Consider the following 20684-nt stretch of genomic DNA (forward strand, 5'->3'; position numbering starts at 1 on the left):
CTTAAGTTAAGACCTAAGATAGAAAGTTTCTGTAATATGCCCCCAGTTCAGCAGGTGGCGCAAACGCATCGCGTCTTAAATAAAACAACAGATGAAGAAAAGAGAAGCTCACGACATTAAAATTTACAGGATATATTGCAAAGAAGATTTGAAAAAAATAAGATAATTGGGTTATTAAAAAGGATTTAAGAAACTGTAGTTTGACCTCTTGATCCAAACTCCACACCAGATGGTGGCGGTAATGCTCCAAAAACTGATTGCCAACCGCCTTTCAAAAACACAAGAAGAAGAAACGCACACAGTCGAGCAGCAGTAAGTGTTGTGTTTATAATCTTTATACTTTATCAGTTATGTTAATAATCTTTGTGTTTTCTCTCTGTAGTGAATGACGGGGTTTTTTTCGCTTACTGTAACTTGCTTTAAAATCAGACGGAGTTATTTCTGTAGTCATGAAGGTTTTGTTTCTTGATTTAATAACAAAGCTGCTGCTGTTTATAAATGATGTTTTTGTGTGAATATTATAATGGTGATGTTTTTGTTTTCAGATGTTCATCATGAGAGATGAGATGGATGTGATGTGCTGTAAATCAGTAGGAACTGATCTGTCCATGCTGGATATTGATGATTTGATGACAGAAATCTCTCAGCTGAAGAAAGAGGTGGCGTTACTGGAGTCAAAGCTCAGACAGAGAGATGAACTCAACACAAAGGTTTCTTAAACACGCATTTCATCCTTTAAATTGTAAAAAAAAAAAAGGTTCATCTAACAAAGTAACTTGAACAAAGATTTGATTATTTTGTGAAGAAATTTGCGCAAAAATTTGGGTCACCAGGATAAGGAAAATGTTATTAAAATAATTAACCACTTCAGCCGCATAAATATTTGATATTAATGAGAACATATAAAATAAGTGAGACATAAATGAGACATTTTTAATTTTTGCTATTATTTTGCCATAAAATAACAAATAATGCAGGATTGCAAAATAATGCGACTTTTTATTTTAACTGAAGTAAAATTATACAGATTTAGATGGATGATTTGTATGCATATTATTCTACTATTTCAATAAAGCAGTGTTTCTCAAACCTTTTCACCCCAAGGACCACTTTATCTTCCAATTTTTTTCCGAGGACCACCTAACAGAATCCCACTCTAACACTCCCCCAAAAAACAACAAAATAGGAAGGATAAGCTAAGTTTAAGTTTAATATGCAACTGGTTCAAGTCAAAAACTATTTTTTTTAAAACAAATGCAATGCTATGTTCAGAAATTATTATATGAATTTTATTTCATTTGAAAAAGTAAATGTGAAATGAGTTGCAGCTTAATATGAACAACAAACTGCACATATGAAAAAAACCTGCAATTAAACATACTATAACAGCCTAGGTCCCACTTAATGTCATTCCAAAGAGCCATTAGTTTAAAACTGAGTTGATGGGTATATGAAGTCTATGGTTGTAACTATGGTAACAATAAAATACTGAATCCCCTTAATGTCCAAAATTACTGAAATTACATTTTACGCATGAAACAAAAACTAGTACATAATAGATCTGTGGATTTTAGCTGCTTTTCAGCTTGATCTTTTCTTTTGACTCCTCTTTGGTTTAGCCAATCGATCCATTTTTACGTTATTAAAACAGAAAGGCAAGAACTAATTTCACAGTTTCGCAAGTGCATTAAAAATCTACTTAAATAAGTGAAATTGTATAAACACTTGCCTAGTTTAGGTCATCTTTTGGTGGACCACTGGGGACCACACTTTGAGAATTACTGCAATAAAGGTATTCAATTGCCGTACAGTGTATATATATGACATAATGTCCGCGTCTCCCACTAGCACGTAAAAAGCGATGTAATATAATAACGTAATACATTTGGGTCGAATCGAGTTCGGTACATGTTCACACCTCAACTGAAGTTTGTTTTAACCGGACCGAGACGTCTTATTACGGTTGTTTGGTCTGCACACAAGTTCGATTGCTGTATTCACACCTGCCCAAAAGGTTCGCACCAAGGGGGGAAACCAACTTGAGTTTGATTCAATTGAACCAACAAGACAGGTGTGAATATGTCCTCCACTGAAGAAAGACCAAAGAGGGGACGGGATCAGTCGGTTTCTTAAAGGGGCGTTTACCCCAAAATAACAGGGTGGACAGCAATTTCAGGGACACTTGCAAAATGCTTGAAAATTTAATATAAATTATAAAAATGAACTTTTTATGTGATTTATTCACTTTTTACACTCATTAAAGTTAGCTGAGCAGTGTCTAGGACACGCCAGAATCACATACATCCAATCAAAGAAAATGGTATAAAATGAGTAAAACATATTTAAAGAGTCGTATCATTGTACTTGTATGTGTGTTAATGTTTGGCCATTTATAATAAAACCTCAGAATTTCATTATTTTGGATTATATTCAGGATGACTGTGGATTTGTTGTACTTTTGCACAAATGACCTTTCGACAGTTGTCAATACCTTAAATATAGTCTTGAACCACAGAAACCATGATCAAGCTTATTAAATGCAATCTGCATAAAAAAAGCTAACAGTAAAATTTATTAACATATCTTTCCTGAGCAGTGTTTACTCTTGTTTTTAAAAAATCTAAAGTGTTCATAGTGTGTTTTATTCTCTGCTTATTTCCAGGATGTTTCTGGTGTCTGTCTCTGTGGCTTCACTGATCAAGCATCTACAGATCTTCTGGTTTCTGTCTGTAATGATGAAGACCAGAAGAAGACATCAGTGAATCTGTTGGACTGTGGGATGAAAGTGAAACAAGAAGTCACAGAAGAACAGATAGATGGAGATGGTTTGATTTTTTCAGGTATGTATCTTCCCTTAATGTTTAATTATAAAGGCACAAACACAGTTATAGTTTCAAAAGTTCTCAGTACATTTTTACTGTCGAATTGTGTCACAATGATTTTCTCTGTTCAATTCAGATTTGATAGTGAAGGAGGAAAGTTCACAAATCAATATCACGGAGGAGAAACCTCAACATTTCATACCCAAGGAAGAATCTCTGAGCTGCTTGATGACCGAAAATAATTTGTCACCAAAAAATAGCAACAAGCTAAAAATAACAACCGAGGATTCTTTCATGTGTCCTCAGTGTGGAAAGATTTTCAGCAATAAATATAAACTTAAAGCCCACATGAGTATTCACTCTGGAGATAAACCTTACAAATGTGATCAGTGTGGAAAGTGTTTCCATATGAAGTCTTACTTGAATGTGCACATGAATATTCACAATGGAGAAAAACATCATCCGTGTGCTCAGTGTGGAAAGATCTACATTCATAAGCAAGACCTTATTGTGCACATGAGACATCACACTGGAGAAAAGCCGTTCAGATGTGATCAGTGTGGAAAGGGCTTCGTCCGTAAAGCCTACCTTAATTTTCACATGAGCGTTCACACCGGAGAAAAACCTTATAGTTGTGACCAATGTGGAAAGAGCTTCATTCGTAAGTATGCTCTTAACAGGCACGTAAGAATTCATACTGGAGAAAAGCCTCACAGATGTGATCAGTGTGGAAAGAGCTTTGATAGGAAATACTATCTTAAATTGCACATGAGACGTCACACTGGAGAAAAGCCTTTTACGTGTGATCAGTGTGGAAAAGGTTTCACTGTCATTTCCTCCCTTAAGGCACACATGAAAACTCACACGAGACTTTCAAGAAAAGACTTAGACGTGATTTGTGTAGAAAAGTTGAATGTGTGACTCTGAAAGAGCATCTTTTCTATCTGGAGTGAGATCATTTCAGTGTGAACAGTGCCTGAACAACATTCGTCTTTGTAAATGATCTGAAGCAACACGTGAAGACTTACCTCTGATGAGGTGAGACCTCACATATTTGAGCAGCATTATGGCTCAGTGGGTCATACTGTTGCCTTACAGCAAGAAGGTTTGAGCCCTGACTAAATTCAGAGGTTTTTCTGTGTGAAGTTTGCATGGTTCATTTGAAGGAAACTCATGCTGCGTTGCCAAGGTGACGCTTTGGGAACCCCTCTGCGTGACGCATTGCCAAAGCATCATCTTGGTGACCCAGCGTCTCGTTCCCTTCTCAGGTAACCATGCTTACATGTGTAACCTGAGACTTTCTCTCTGTGTCAGCATGGGTGTCCCTCAGGTGCTTCAATTTCCTCCCACTATAGTCCAAACACATGCAAGTCTAGATGAATTGAAGACACTAAACTGCCCTTCCACAAACTAATGTGTCAAGATTAACTTGTTTCTAAAAGATTAACTTGTGTCTACATAATCCTTTTTTTTGCCTGAGATCTCAGGAGTAATGGGTGGAATAAAATGGGAGAGTGACTGAACTAAATCAATAAGCTTTTGTTTACTCCTCAGATTTCAATCCTTCATATATGACACGTCTTAAGAGAGAGAGCATTATGTAAATAAATTAGCTTGTTAGCAGCTCCTTAACACAAACCCATCCTAAACAGCTCAAGCACACCTCTTTGTGCATCAGTTTGTGTTGTAAATGTCAAATAAAATCATAAGTCATAAACAAATGTTGTGTCTCAGATGTTGTGTATTAGTATTTTTTAATTGATGGTTATCAATAGATAATTACTTTTTGGATTATAATACAGCTTCATGACAAGTAGAGTAGCATTAAATGTAAACGTGTTTTAATGGTTATACGTGAAGCAAACAACTTTGAATCAAACATAAACTGTAATTTGCGACATTTCACCACAGTTTCTGCTCAAAAATGTGAAGGCTGCTGTTGTATTATTAAGCTAAATGTCATATTATACGACTATGCATTACTTTACAGAGAGCTTACAACCTATTGGCTACGTTCTGCCTTAAGAAGAGGTGGTGCAACCGAATGAAGGACAGAATTAGTTCCTCTAGTGTGGAGCCTGGGACAGTTTCCTGAACAGGGCTTATCATAGTCCCAGACTAAAATGCATGTTTGAGCTGCCTTAATTTAAAAACACCTTGTACTGACATATTTTAACATGTAACAGTGCTTTTGTTTTGTCTCAAGATGCATAACAGGATTGTTTTTTTCTAATATAAGATGTTCTAATATAAAGTAAGGTGGAGTCCTGGATTAATCTAAACCTGTCCAGAAAACCACCCCATGTTTCAGATTAAGCAAGAATTTATGGGTGGTTGGTGCAATCATACCCAGATCTCTAATATCTTCTGCAGTGATTTGTTAAAATGAGATGTGATGAAGTTCATACCTGTAAGTTCACAGTGTGAGTGACTTTGAGGATATACCAGGATGTAAATATTCGAATGTTAAGAGTTAAATTCAGAATCAAGTAAATAAGATTTTCATAAGCAGAGCTGTTAATGAATTAGGTGAAAAATATGTATATATGTCAAATTGTAGCTAGTAATGTATTACTTTTATTTTTCTATGTTCATCCACAGTTCCAGATTTTTCTTTTTGTTGGAGTAATTAATTAAATGATTCCTTTAATATAGTTAATTATTTTAAATACTTTTGGTGTAGTTTAATGTAGTCGTTGGGTTGTCTGAGACTCTTTCGCGCTCTGGAGAAATTTAAATGCGCTCCCAACGGTCATGTTTAACGGTCAGAGGGGCAGACGTCGCTGCTTGCAGCTGTTAGTATAATATATAATTTACTAAAATTAACAGCGTAAATCTTGTGTGGTACCAATTTCTCAACAATGAGTCTGTAATACTTGACTTGTAATTGAAACCAACATAATCAGGTAAGTTAACTATTTTAGGAATTCGGTAAGTCATATTGTTATTTCTCAAATTGCTTAACGTTACAAATTTACATTCTGACTATTGTACATATATTGAGAGTTTGGTGTTGCACAAAAGAAAACCTGTTTACCGTAGTTATTTGTGTTATTATAAAGAATTGCCCAAAATGTGTGGTAACGAAATTTTGATGAAACATTTGAATCACTATAATATCTTTGTACATTTAACGATGTAACTAGCAGTTATATTTGTAAGTTACTGTTCATTTACTTATTGAAAACATTTTAAATATCAAGTGTGAGGTAGACGTGCAGATTTCAGTAAATCGCGTAAATCCTGTGATGTACTTTCATTTATCTGACTGGAATTTTAACTAATGTGTAAAAAACACAAACTCTGTGAACGGTTTCTTCTTTAAACGAATAAATACAGTGTTGTATATTTCTCTCTGTTGCTCTCATATGTGGTAAATCATAGTGATGAGTGTGTACTATGGTAAATGACTGTTGTCAAGGAGCAGCTGCGTCACGCTCCAGTCCAGCAGGTGGCGCAAACGCATCGCGTGTTAAATAAACCAACAGATGAAGAAAAGAGAAGCTGACAGTCGAGCAGCAGTAAGTGTTGTGTTTATAATCTTTATGCTTTTATCAGTTGTGTTAATAATCTTTGTGTTTTCTTTCATTGGCGAATTAAGTTTTTTTCTCGCTTACTGTAACTTGATGTTTTTTAACAGAGTTCTTTAAACTCTTGACGTGATATATATGTTTTCAGACGGAGTTATTTCTGTAGTCATGAAGGTTTTCTTGATTTAATAACAAAGCTGCTGTAGTTTATAAACCTATTGAAATGATGTTTTTGTGTAAATATTATAATGGTGATGTTTTTGTGTTCAGATGTTCATCATGAGAGATGAGATGGATGTGATGTGCTGTAAATCAGTAGGAACTGATCTGTCCATGCTGGATATTGATGATTTGATGACAGAAATCTCTCAGCTGAAGAAAGAGGTGGCGTTACTGGAATCAAAGCTCAGACAGAGAGATGAACTCAACACAAAGGTTTCTTAAACACGCATTTCATCATTTACACTGTAAAAAATACAACTTACCTGTTGTGTTTATTGTGTTGTTGTTTGATGAATGCTGTTTGTTGATTGTCATTATGTGTGTGTGCTCAGTGTTGAGATCTCAGTGAATGACATAGTTTCTTAACCCATGTATTTTATTCTCAGCTTGTTTTAATGTTATTTCCAGGATGTATCTGGTGTCTGTCTCTGTGGCTTCACTGATCAAACATCTACAGAGCTTCTGGTTTCTGTCTGTAATGATGAAGACCAGAAGACATCAGTGAATCTGCTGGACTGTGGGATGAAAGTGAAACAAGAAGTAACAGAAGAACAGACAGATGAATGTGGTTTGATTTATTCAGATGTATCTTCCCTTAATGTGAAAGTGAAAGTAAGCAGCTATCCCAGATATCCCAGTGCCTTAAGCACTAGGCTAAAACTGCCCCATATTCAGTAATAATAAGGGCACAAACACAGTTATAATTTCAAAAATTTCCAGTGCATTTTTTACTGTGTCAAATTGTGTCACAATGATTTTCTCTGTTTATTGTAGATGTGATAGTGAAGGAGGAAAGTTCACCATTCAATATAACGGAGGAGAAACCTCAACATTTCATACCCAAGGAAGAATCTCTGAGCTGCTTAATGACTGAGAAGAATTTGTCACCAAAAAAGAGCAACAAGCAAACAACAACAGCCAAGGATCCTCTTGTGTGCCTTCAATGCGGAAAGATTTTCGGCAATAAATATAAACTTAAAACCCACATGAGTATTCACACTGGAGAAAAGCCTTACACGTGTGCTCATTGTGAAAAGAGCTTCGCCTATAAATATAAACTTAAGAGACACATGAAAATTCACACTGGAGATAAACCTCACAAATGTGATCAGTGTGAAAAGAGCTACATTAATAAGCGTGACCTTACCGTGCACATGAGACATCACACCGGAGAAAAGCCGTTCAGATGTGATCAGTGTGGAAAGAGCTTCATTCGTAGATCCTACTTTAATTTTCACATGAACATTCACACCGGAGAAAAACCTTATAGTTGTGACCAATGTGGAAAGAGCTTTATTCGCAAGTATGCTCTTAACATGCACATGAGAATTCATACTGGAGAAAAGCTTCACAGATGTGATCAGTGTGGAAAGAGCCTTTATTCTAAGTACTATCTTAAATTACACATGAGACGTCACACTGGAGAAAAGCCTTTTACGTGTGATCAATGTGGAAAAGGTTTTATTAACATTTCCTACCTTAAGGCACACATGAAAACTCACACGAGACTTTCAAGAAAAAGCTTAAAGACGTGATTTGTGTGAAAAGTTGAATGTGTGACTCTGAAAGAGCATCTTCTCTATCTGGAGTGAGATCATTTCAGTGTGAACAGTGTCTGAACAACATTCATCTTTGTAAATGATCTGAAGCAACACGTGAAGACATTCCTCTGCTAAAAAGCATGAGAGAAAACACAGATGAGACCTCACATATTTGAGCAGCATTATGGCTCAGTGGGTCATACTGTTGCCTTACAGCAAAAAGGTTTGAGCCCTGACTAAATTTAAAGGTTTTTCTGTGTGAAGTTTGCATGGTTCATTTGAAGGGAACTCGCGCTGCTTTCCGAGGTGACGCTTTGGGAACCCCTCTGCGTGACGCATTGCCAAAGCATCATCTTGGTGATGCAGCGTCTCGTTCCCATGTGTAACCTGAGACGTTCTCTCTGTGTCAGCATGGGTGTCCCTCAGGTACTTCAGTTTCATCCCACTATAGTCCAAACACTTGCAAGTCTAGATGAATTGAAGACGCCAAACTGCCCTTCCACAAACTAATGTGTCAAGATTAACTTGTTTCATTTACATTTTGTCATTTAGCAGACACTTTTGTCCAAAGCGACTTACAAATGAGGTAAACAATAGAAGCAATTATAGCAACACAAGAACAGCAAAACATAAGTGCACTAGAAATAGTCTGTTTTTTGTGTGTGTGTAAGAATGTATAGATAGAGATCAAGAAAAAAGGAAAAGAGAAAGATAGTAAGTCTTATATTAAGGATGTGAGGTAATGGCGGAAGAGATGGGTTATTAGCGTTGCTCGGTGTTAGAGGACAGGGATCGAGAGGGTACATGAGGCTGTATAAGCAGGTGAAGGTAAGGGGGTGCTGAGGGTCCAGTGGTGGTTTTAAAAGCCAGGAGCAGAGCTTTGAATTTGATGCGAGCTGCTATAGGGAGCCAGTGTAACTTGACAAAGAGAGGAGTGACGTGCACCCTCTTTGGCTCATTGAAGACCACTCTTGCTGCAGCATTCTGGATCATCTGTAGGGGTTTGGTTGTGCAGGCTGAGAGTCCAGCCAGTAGGGCATTTGCAGTAGTCCAGCCTGGACAGGACAAGAGCTTGGACTATAGGACTTGTGTAGCGTGCTCATTTAAGAAAGGTTTCATTTTCCAAATATTGTGAAGAATGAATCTACAAGAGCGAGGGGTGCTGGCAACATGCTCCGTGAAGCTAAGCTGATCATCAATGACCACTTCCAGGTTTCTGGCTGTCCTGGATGGCGTAATGGTCGACTTTCTAAAAGATTAACTTGTGTCTACATAATCCTTTATTTGCCTGAGATCTCAGGAGTAACGGTTGGAATAAAATGGGAGAGTGACTGAACTAAATAAGCTTTTGTTTACTCCGCAGATTTCAGTCCTTCATATATGACATATTTTAAGAGAGATAGCATTATGTAAATAAATTAGCTTGTTAGCAGCTCTTCAACACGATCCCATCCTAAACAGCTCAAGCGAACCTCTTTGTGCATCAGTTTGTGTTGTAAATGTCAAATAAAATCATAAGTCATAAACAAATGTTGTGTCTCAGATGTTGTGTATTAGTATTTGTTAATTGATGCTTATTAATAGATAATTACTTTTTTGATTAAAATACAGCTTCTGTATATATTTATTTATGACGAGTAGAGTAGCATTAAATGTAAACGTGTTTTAACGGTGAAGCAAATAACTTTGAATCAAACTGTAATTTTCGACATTTCAACACAGTTTCTGCTCAAAAATGTAAAGACTGCTATTATTAAAGCTAAATGTTATATTATAAGACTATGTATTACTTTACAGAGAGCTTACAACCTATTGGCTACGTTCTGCCTTAAGAAGAGGTGGTGCAACCGAATGAATTAGTTACAACTAGCTAGTAGTTGAGCATCTAGTTTGGACTTTCAGGCAGTTTCCAAGACATGGCTTATCTCAGACTAAAAGACATTGAGCTGCCTTAATTTAAAAACACCTTTTTTACAGTCTATGGTACTGACAAATCTTAACAGTGCTGTTGTTTTTTTCTCAAGATCCACAACAGTATTGTTTTTGTATGTCTGTAAAAACTGCTTAAATGTTGTAATATAAGGCAGAGTCCTGAATCGAAACCCTGTCTGGGAAACCGCCGCATGTTTCAGTTTGAGCAAGAATTTATGGATGGCTGCTGCAACCATACCCAACCCTGCTGAAAAAACATTAAAACTATTACAGAAATGTCTAATGGTTTCCATTAAAATACCAATAGGAACCATTAGCTTTTACCATTAAAACCCCCACACTTTAGTGTGTTTTGAGCCATATTCCATTAGAATCAATACATACTATTGGAGACCAACAAAAACCAATACAGTGTGTTTTGGGCCATATTCCATTAGAACTAATAAAATTCCCAATAAAACCATTAGAATTTTCTGTAATGGTTTTATTGTTTTTTTTTCAGCAGGGAGATCTCTAATATCGTCTGCTGTAATTTGCTAAAATGAGATGTGATGAAGTTTATACCTTTAAGTTCACAGTGTGAGTGACTTTGAGGATTTGCTTAAGTTTGCCAGGATAGTGGATGTAAATATTTGAATGTTAAAAGTTAAATTTGAGGCATTCAGAATCAAGTAAATTCGATTTTTATAAGCAGAGCTGTTCATGAATTACGTGAAAAATCTGTATATGTCACATTGTAATAATGTATTACTTTCATTTTTCTATGTTTATTCACAGTTCCAGATGTTGTTGTTCGTGGAGAAATAAGTCAAATGATCCCTTTAATGTAGTTGATGAGTTTTAAATACATTTAGTGTAGTTTAATAAATGTAGTCTGAGACTCCTCAGCGCTCTGGAGAAATTTAAATGCGCTCCCAACGGTCATGTTTAACGGTCAGAGGGGCAGAAGTCGCTGCTTGCACTATGTAGTTTATCAATTAACGCATTATAACATCTTGTGTGGTAATTTTTCAACAATTAGTCTGTAATACTTGACTTATAATTTAAACCAACATTATCAGGTAACTATTTTAGACGACTTGTTACCAGATATCTGTAGAAACAATAAATACAGTGTTGTATATTTCTCTGTTGCTCTCGTAACTATGGTAAATGACTGTTGTCATGCAGCCGCTGCGTCACGCTCCAGTCCAGCAGGTGGCGCAAACGCACCGCGTGTTAAATAAAACAACAGAGGATGAAGAAGAAGCTCACAGTCGAGTCGAGCAGTAGGTGTTGTGTTTGTAATATTTATGCTTTTGTCAGTTGTGTTAATAATCTTTGTGTTTTTTCTCGCTTACTGTAACTTAATATTTTTTTAGACGCTTTAAAATCTTGATATGATATAGCGTAAATATTATTTCTGTAGTAATGAAGGTTTTGTTTTATTGATTTAATATTAAAGCTGCTGCCGTTTATAATTCTATTGAAATGATGTTTTTGTGTGAATGTTATAATGGTGATGTTTCTGTGTTCAGATGTTCATCATGAGAGATGAGATGGATGTGATGTGCTGTAAATCAGTAGGAACTGATCTGTCCATGCTGGATATTGATGATTTGATGACAGAAATCTCTCAGCTGAAGAAAGAGGTGGCGTTACTGGAGTCAAAGCTCAGACAGAGAGATGAACTCAACACAAAGGTTTCTTAAACATTCATTTTATGCTTTTAAAGAATAAAACATAAAAATGTTCTTCTAACAAGCGTAATAAAGTAACTTGAACAAACATCTTTTTAAGTAGGAGGAGTAGGTTTATTTATTTTTATAAGTAAGATTGGCCCTTGACAATGTTTCATTTGTTGACTGGTCTCAGATACTAAAATGTTTGTGCAAACAAATGTACATTAAAGGTGCCGTAGAATGTAAAACTGTAATTATCTAGGCATAGATGAATAATAAGAGACTTTACAGTCCTGTGCCCGGTTGCATGAAAGTCCTTAAGCTAAGAAATCCCTTAAATATAAGGTTAAGGGTGCCCTTAAAGTGTAACTAAACCCCTGGTCATAGCCTGACTCCACCCACTGGCAATATTTGAAAAATGCAAGAAAAGTGGGCAGATTCAGAGATAGAGGGGACGAACTAATCTCGTACCAAGTGTGTGATGAGATCGTTACAAGGGCGTGGTAAGCTTGAAACTGCTTACGTCACGAGTCATTTTTTGGACCCAACATCCAATAGGAAAATTCAACTGCAGTAGCCACCGTTCAACCTGAAGAGGGCAGCACTCAGACGTTTTTACACCATATATTGCAGTATTGAAACACTTTATATCCAAATGTCAAAAAACTTAATAAAATCAATGAACAGCACTAATAAACCATCATTCTTACAGATCAGTAACTAAAAAAAGTTGGATTAGGGTTTAGTTACTCTTTAATAAAAAATGGGTTGCAAGAAAAACCCTTAAGTGAAACTTAAGGCTGTCAATAATTATTTACCCTTAAATGCTAAAGTATTACCTTAAGTTCTGCTTAAGATGCGTTGCTACAAAAACTTAAGGGACTATAACAGGTCCCTTTATGTCACATGCGATTGCTGATTTTATGGTTATTTGAGAAAATGAAGTACCAACGCGCATTCAAAATAATCCCTTAGAGCAAAGTGATGCGCATTTATTAGGAGAATAGCGGTTTGATCGTCCGTCAATCTAAAGTGTTTCCAGTTTGAATTACTTTCAGGTTTTATACATGCGGCCCTTTACAGTCTGTTATTTGCGATGTTTCATTGTACACAAATCCGCCGTCTGTTGAGCTGCGTGCGTTGATTTGTATACGCTGTGTGATTTTGTAACTATAGCAACTGCTTCTCCGCTGCCGTGTTTTGGCAGAGACTACCGTAAAATACTTAGTATAAACGCTTAGGTAAGGGTGACAGTTAAGACCTCTTAAATAAATCCCTTACCTCAGGGAAACCCTAACTTAAGGAGTTTCATGCAACCGGGCATATGTACACTCTAACATTAAGTACAATGTTGTTGCAACGCTAAAAACAAAGTTGTGACCTGCTTAGTTAGCGCTATGTGCTAGTTAATGCTATATGCTAGTGTTTAGGCTGAAGTTCTACTATTGACGTTACAGTTAAATTTTGCAGGTCCATACTGAAAAAACACAAACTTACCACTCAGAAACATCCATGAACAATCTCCAAACAATTGATTATTCCTCAAAATCTGATACAGACTCAAACATAAGATCTGTTTACACACACAGAGCTACTGAAGGAGAAACAGCCAATCAGAACAGAGCTCAACATTATTATTCATGACCCTTTCAAATAAGGTGATAATAGACCATTTCCCTCTAAAGGTAAATCTTAGGGTTGTAAATGGACATGTAACACTGACTCTGGATCATTTTTGCACTTAATAAAGCAACATATCTACTATGTGTTTGTTTTAATGTTATTTTCAGGATGTAGAAACATCTACAGAGCTTCTGGTTTCTGTCTGTAAAGATGAAGACCAGAAGACATCAGTGAATCTGCCGAACTGTGGCACGAAAGTGAAACAAGAAGTCACAGAAGAACAGACAGATGAAGGTGATCTGATTGATTCAGGTATGTATCTTCCCTTAATGTTTAACCAGTGCATTTTTACTGTGTCTAATCGTGTCAATGATTTTTTTCTATTCATTTTAGATCTGATAGTGGCGAAGGAGGAATTTCACACTGGAGAAAGTCTTCACACATGTGCCCAGTGTGAAAAGAGCTTTGTTCATAAGTGTGACCTTATTGTTCACATGCAAATTCACTTTGCAAGAAAGCCTTTTAAATGTGATCAATGTGAAAAGAGCTTCACCCGCAAGTTTGGCCTTAATGTCCACATGAGAAATCACACTGGAGAAAAGCCTTTCAGGTGTGATCAGTGTGGAGAGGGCTTTATTTGTAGGTCTGACGTTAATGTGCACATGAGCGTTCACACCGGAGCAAAACCTTATAGATGTGATCTGTGTGGAAAGAGCTTCACTCGCAAGTTTGGCCTTAATGTGCACATGAGATATCACACCGGAGAAAAGCCTTACAGTTGTGCTCAGTGTGAAAAGACCTTCATTCGTAAGTTCGAACTCGACGTACACATGAGATATCACACTGGAGAAAAGCCTTACACATGTGCTCAGTGTAAAAAGCGTTTTATTCGTAAGTCCGACCTTAATGGCCACATGAAAAATCACACTGGAGAAAAGCCCCACAGTTGTGATCAGTGTGAAAAGACCTTTATTCGTAAGTCCGAACTTACTGCGCACATGAGCGTTCACACTGGAGAAAAACCTTATAAATGTGATCTGTGTGGAAAGGGCTACACTCGCAGTTTTGGCCTTAACATGCACATGAGAAATCACACCCAAGAAAAACCTTTTACTTGTGATCAGTGTGGAAAGAGCTTTGAAAGTACACACCGTCTTAATGTGCACATGAGAAATCACACTGGAGAAAAGCCTTACAGGTGCAATCAGTGTGAAAAGACCTTTATTCATAAGTCTGACCTTAATGGGCACATGAGCGTTCACACTGGAGAAAAACCTTTTAGATGTGATCTGTGTGGAAAGACGTTCACTCGCAGTTTTGGCCTTAAACTGCACATGAGAAATCACACCGGAGAAAAGCCTTTTAGATGTGATCAGTGTGGAAAGAGCTTTCATTGTAAATACCGTCTTAATGTGCACATGAAAAATCACACTGGAGAAAAGCTTTTTAGATGTGACCAGTGTGGCAAGAGCTTTATTCGTAAGTGCTACCTTGATTTGCACAAAAAAATTCACGCTGGAGGAAAGCCTTAAAAAGCCCCTATTATGCTTTTCCTGATTTTATCCCAAAGTCCACTCTAAAGCGATTTATCGTCTCTAACAGAAATTACATCACTTGGATTATAGTGAACACTCGGTTTGTAGTCCATCCGTTAGTTCAGTCTAGATGAATTGAAGATCCTAAACTGCCCTTCACAAACGTCTGGATTATCTTGGGTCTGGATTCATTTGCGTCTATATTCATCTGTTTCAATAACTATACGCATAGATCCAGGGATGAAGAGCACAGTTCATCCACAATAAACTTTTGTTTTTGTTTAGGCTAGAAGATCCCTAAGATCTTATGCAGTAATTTGGTAAAAATCCTTAAATTATCCTTGCTTTGCAATGTAATCATTCAGCAGAAACAAAATGTTAATTCACAAATGCTAATATTTTATCAACACATTTTTTTCAAAGTGCAGGGTAATCAGGGGCCGATGAATCAGAGGTTTGTACGCTTCAAGGATTTGAGTTAAATTAAAGCAAGTTAATTAGATTTTTATAAGCAGAGCTGTAATATCATGGTAATAATGTATTTACTTTTTATGTTCATCCACAATTCTAGATGTTTTTTGGTGGAAAATAAAGTAAAGGATACTGAAAAATCTGATATCTTTTACTTTAGACTTCTTGTAAATACTGAATCTTATTTGCAAGGCCACATGAAGGGATGAAAACGTGTATGATCGTGTTGATTTTGTTGTTGTTTGTGATCATGGTCAGATGGACTCTGAATCTAAATATTATCACTGATGTCTGCTTATCTGTAAGTACTTCAGTCAATGTTTACGATTTCTTGTCTTTCATTTCTTTTTAGTGTGTTTCTAATTAGATGTGAAAATTTCTTCTGGCATCACCCCATCTGGATATAAGCTCCTGATAGACAATTATGGATGTATTTATTTTTATTTGTAATAAAATAATTTACACTCAAATCAATATTTTAAGAACATGAATTTATTTTTACGAATCCACGTCAGCTGTTTAATGTAGTTGATGAGTTTAAAAAAAAAATTGTGTAGTTTAATTAATGTAGTCTTTGGGTTGTCTGACTCTTTCGCGCTCTGAAGAAATTTAAATGCGCTCCCAACAGTCATGTTTAACGGTCAGAGCAGAAGTCGCTGTTTGCATCTGTTAATATAATAGCATTTACTAAAATTAACGCATTATAACATCTTAATACTTAACTTTTAATTCAAACCAACGTTGTCAGGTAAATAATTAGTTTAGGCGACATTTGTTACCTCACATGTTTAAAACTGGTGAGTATTCAGAAATGTAAAATCGCTTACAACTTTCTACTATTAAACATAAACGAAACGAGCAGTACTGTTTATTTACTTATGAAAACATTATAAGTTTTAAGTGTAGACATGCACGTGCATATTTCACATGAATTTTCAGTAAGTCGCGTGAATCCTGTGATCTACTTTCATATCTGAGTGGAGTTTAAACTGATGTGTAAAACACACAAACTCTGTAAACGGTTTCTCCTTTAAACGAATAAATACAGTGTTGTATATTTCTCTGTTGCTCTCATATGATAACTGTGGTAAATCATAGGGATGAGTGTGTAACTATGGTAAATGACTGTTGTCAAGCAGCAGCTGCGTTACGCTCCAGTCCAGCAGGTGGCGCAAACGCACCGCGTGTTAAATAAAACAACAGATGAAGAAAAGAAGCTCACAGTCGAGCAGCAGTAAGTGTTGTGTTTATAATCTTTATGCTTTTATCAGTTGTGTTAACAATCTTTGTGTTTTCTGTCTTTGGTGAATGAAGTTTCTTGCTTCTTGTGACTTGCTGTTTTTTATGTTTTCGTGTGAATATTATAATGGTGATGTGTTTGTGTTCAGATGTTCATCATGAGAGATGAGATGGATGTGATGTGCTGTAAATCAGTAGGAACTGATCTGTCCATGCTGGATATTGATGATTTGATGACAGAAATCTCTCAGCTGAAGAAAGAGGTGGCGTTACTGGAGTCAAAGCTCAGACAGAGAGATGAACTCAACACAAAGGTTTCTTAAACACTCATTTCATCCTGTACACTGTAAAAATACAACGTACGTTATATGTATTGTGTTGTTGTTTGATAAATGATGTTTGTTAATTGTCATGATGATTGAGATTTGTATGTTCAGTGTTGACTTGAGGTCTCAGTGAATGACACAGTGTTGCTGCTATAGTGAAAGTACATCAATACAAGCTGTATAAACCGTTACCTGACCAAATTGGTCTTCTAAGTGGAGTGTGAGCTAGAAGACATGGGACATTAATCTGTGAATTGAGTTACCTGAGGTACTTGACTCAAAAGTTGATTAAAGCGAAAAGTTTATAGGAACAGACTTCAGGAGTTTAGGTTTCCTCAACCAGAGATTTATTTATGTCTTTCTGACAGATGTAGCGATATGAATTATTATAGGTGTTGCACAAAGTAAAGATCAACTATTGAGTAACTCCTCCAAATATTAAATATCTGTCATCATTAAGTCACATTCACGCTGTTTATCTCCTGTATGACTTTCTGTTATGAGTGAATGAGTGAAACACACTCATAACACATCAAAGCTCTGTGTTTTATTCTCTGCTTATTTCCAGGATGTATCTGGTGTCTCTCTCTGTGGCTTCACTGATCAAACATCTACAGAGCTTCTGGATTCTGTCTGTAATGATGAAGACCCGAAGACAAAAGTGAATCTGCTGGACTGTGGGATGGATCAGACACAAGAAGTCACAGAAGCTGGATCGCAGACAGATGAAGATGATTTGATTGATTCAGGTGTGTATCCTTACTTAATATTTAAACAGTGCATTTTTACTGTGTCCAATAGACCCTTCGCTAAGCCCCGCCCTCCTTAGTTACTGTTGCTAAGCCTGTCAAGCTTTCACAGTCTGTCAAATCTATTACAGTATGTATGCACCGGTGTCAGACATGCCCAAGGAGATAATTAGTCATTTTTTGGCGAACAAGTGAGAGAGCAAGACAAAAGGGACTACAGTATGCATTTGAGGGATATATCCACGACATAACATGCAACTGATGTAAACTGAAATAAACAAAAGACAACACGTTAGCCTGACCACTTTGCAATGATAACATTCTCCCGCTTATAGAACTAACCCTGGAAGAGACTTGATCAGATTGGGGGTAGTCAGGGGTAGGTCGTCTATAATCAAAATGCTAAAATATTAATATGTCAGTCAGCCTCCGTCTTGCCTTTTAATAATCTTATTTTACGTTCAAATATATGCATAATGAACAAAAAACGTCATTTTTCCAAGCAATGATGTACTGAGTTAGCTAACGTTTTATTAGCTAACATTAGCGTGCTCTTACATTGGAGCAAACGTATGAGTTTTTGTTAATCCTGTCAACAATGCTTGATCCACGTCTGGCATTTCTGCCCTTGGGTTTTAAGTTTCAAGAAGGGAAAAATGTCACCAACCTGTCCAAACTTTTAGAATACCAGGTATCAGATTTACACAATCTATACGCTAACGCTTCTGCATGACGTTTCCCTCGCTTGAAAGCTTGACAGACCTTGCACGCATAGTTGTAGTTTGTAAACCACAATTGGCCTGTTGCAGTTTTTGGGTGTGGCTAAGCGAAGGGTCAATTGTGTTTTATAATGATTTTCTCTGTTCATTTTAGATCTGATAGTGGCGAAGGAGGGAATTCACTCAGGAGAAAATCTTCACACGTGTGCCCAGTGTGGAAAGAGCTTTGTTCATAAGTGTGACCTTATTGTTCACATGCAAATTCACTTTGGAGAAAAGCCTTTTAAATGTGATCACTGTGAAAAGAGCTTCAGTCGTAAATGTGACCTTAATGAGCACATGACCATTCACACTGGAGAAAAGCCTTACAGGTGTGATCAGTGTGAAAAGAGCTTCATTCGTAGGTCTGACCTCAACGGGCACATGAGCCTTCACACTGGAGAAAAACCATACAGATGTGATTGGTGTGGAAAAGGCTTCACTCGCAAGTTTGGTCTTAATGTGCACATGAGAAATCACACCGGAGAAAAGCCTTACAGTTGTGCTCAGTGTGAAAAGAGCTTCATTCGTAAGTTCGATCTTGACGTACACATGAGAAATCACACTGGAGAAAAGCCTTACACATGTGATCAGTGTGGAAAGAGTTTTATTCGTAAGTCCGACCTTAATGGGCACATGAAAAATCACACTGGAGAAAAGCCTTTCAGGTGTGATCAGTGTGAAAAGACCTTTATTCGTAAGTCCGACCTTAATGGGCACATGAGCGTTCACACTGGAGAAAAGCCTTTTAGATGTGATCTGTGTGGAAAGACGTTCACTCGCAGTTTTGGTCTTAACATGCACATGAGAAATCACAGGGGAGAAAAGGCTTATATATGTGGCCAGTGTGGAAAGAGCTTTGATGGTAAATACCGTCTTAATGTGCACATGAGAAATCACACTGGAGAAAGGCCTTACAGGTGCGATCAGTGTGGCAAGAGCTTCATTCGTAAGTGTGATCTTGAGGTGCACATGAAAATTCATGCTGGAGGAAAACCTTAAAGAGCCCCTATTATGTTTTTCCTGATTTAAGTCCATTCTATTTGAGCAGCATTGTGATTCAGTGAGTGTTGCCTTACAGTGAGAAGGTTTGAGCCCTGACTAAATCCCAAGGTTTTTTTGTGTTGAGTTTGCATGTTCTCCCTGTGTAAGCATGGGTTTTCCTCAGGTACTTCAGTTTCATCCCACTATAGTCCAAAGACATGCAAGTCTAGATTGAAGACGCTAAATGCTAATGCTTTTAAAATGCTCAAATGCCTCTGGGCCTAAAACCAATCAGAGCGATGAAGGAGATGACATATGCAGAGCTATATCAGACTTTTGCTGAATCCAGTCGGTAAGACAGTGATAACCTCTTTTTTAGATATGAAGGCTTCGAGCGTTGTTCTTTGCTTGGGTTTTAACGAAAAGGAAAAGTTTAAATCGCTTAAAACGGATGCGATAGCTGATTCGAACGAGTGATGTTCCACTGCGGCATCCGCGATTTCGGCGGATTAAAATGAATGGCCTTTGGAAAAGGGAGTCAGGACGACTACCAAAACACACTTGTAGCCAATCAGCAGTAAGGGACGTGTCTACTAACCGACATCCTTGCCGGGGTTGCGTATGTGTGCGCCGGGTCTATCAAAAGACAAAATGTAAGAGTTAAATTTGAGTCATTCAGAAGCAAGTGAATTAGATTTTCATAAGCTGTTTATAAATTATGTGAAAATCTGTAAATGTCACATTGTAAATGCATTTACTTTTTATGTTCATCCACAATGTTAGATGTTTTTGGTGTAATTAAAAAAAAAAAATCCTTTGTACTTGTAAATATTTTTACTTCCTGTAATTACTGTATTTTTAAAAAATGTTGTCATCTTGTGTGATGACTGCACCTTTAGACCTACCTTCAATTTAAGGCCACATGATGTGATGAAAACATGTAACATTTGTATGATTTGTGATGTTGTTTTGTGACCACGGTCAAATGGACACTTTATATGAATCTAAATATTATCACTGATCATGTCTGCTTATCTGAAAGTACTGCTTCACTCAATGTTTAAGATTTTTTGTCTTTTATAGCGTGTTTCTCCTCATTAGATGTAAGAATTCCTATGGCATCACTAAACATCTGAATGTAAGCTGTAAGCTCCTAATATATAATGTATGTATTCATTTTCGTGTGTAATAAAATAACTTGCAGAACAAAACATGAATTGTTATTTTAAGGATTCATGTCAGGTCCTGATCATCCCGTTTATATTAACTTTAGACCACTTAAGCTGTTTAA

At 36.8% G+C, this 20684-nt stretch overlaps 1 protein-coding gene across 1 annotated transcript; it reads left to right on the top strand.

Annotated features, from left to right (window-relative positions):
• The first annotated feature begins 326 nt into the window (after window positions 1–326).
• Window positions 327–20606, top strand: LOC141369255 (uncharacterized). The gene is made up of 14 exons (XM_073874843.1): window positions 327–455; window positions 546–710; window positions 2663–2840; window positions 2959–3737; window positions 6623–6787; window positions 6983–7155; window positions 7347–8108; window positions 8400–8541; window positions 11565–11729; window positions 13499–13643; window positions 13725–14860; window positions 16726–16890; window positions 17471–17651; window positions 18525–20606. Exons 1-14 carry the CDS (start codon window positions 450–452, stop codon window positions 19409–19411), a joined length of 5049 nt encoding a protein of 1682 aa, XP_073730944.1. The 5' UTR covers window positions 327–449; the 3' UTR covers window positions 19412–20606.
• Window positions 20607–20684: the final 78 nt, after the last annotated feature.

The sequence above is a fragment of the Misgurnus anguillicaudatus genome, chromosome 13 (genome assembly GCF_027580225.2).
Source record: "Misgurnus anguillicaudatus chromosome 13, ASM2758022v2, whole genome shotgun sequence".
In the NCBI taxonomy this organism is placed as follows: domain Eukaryota; kingdom Metazoa; phylum Chordata; class Actinopteri; order Cypriniformes; family Cobitidae; genus Misgurnus; species Misgurnus anguillicaudatus.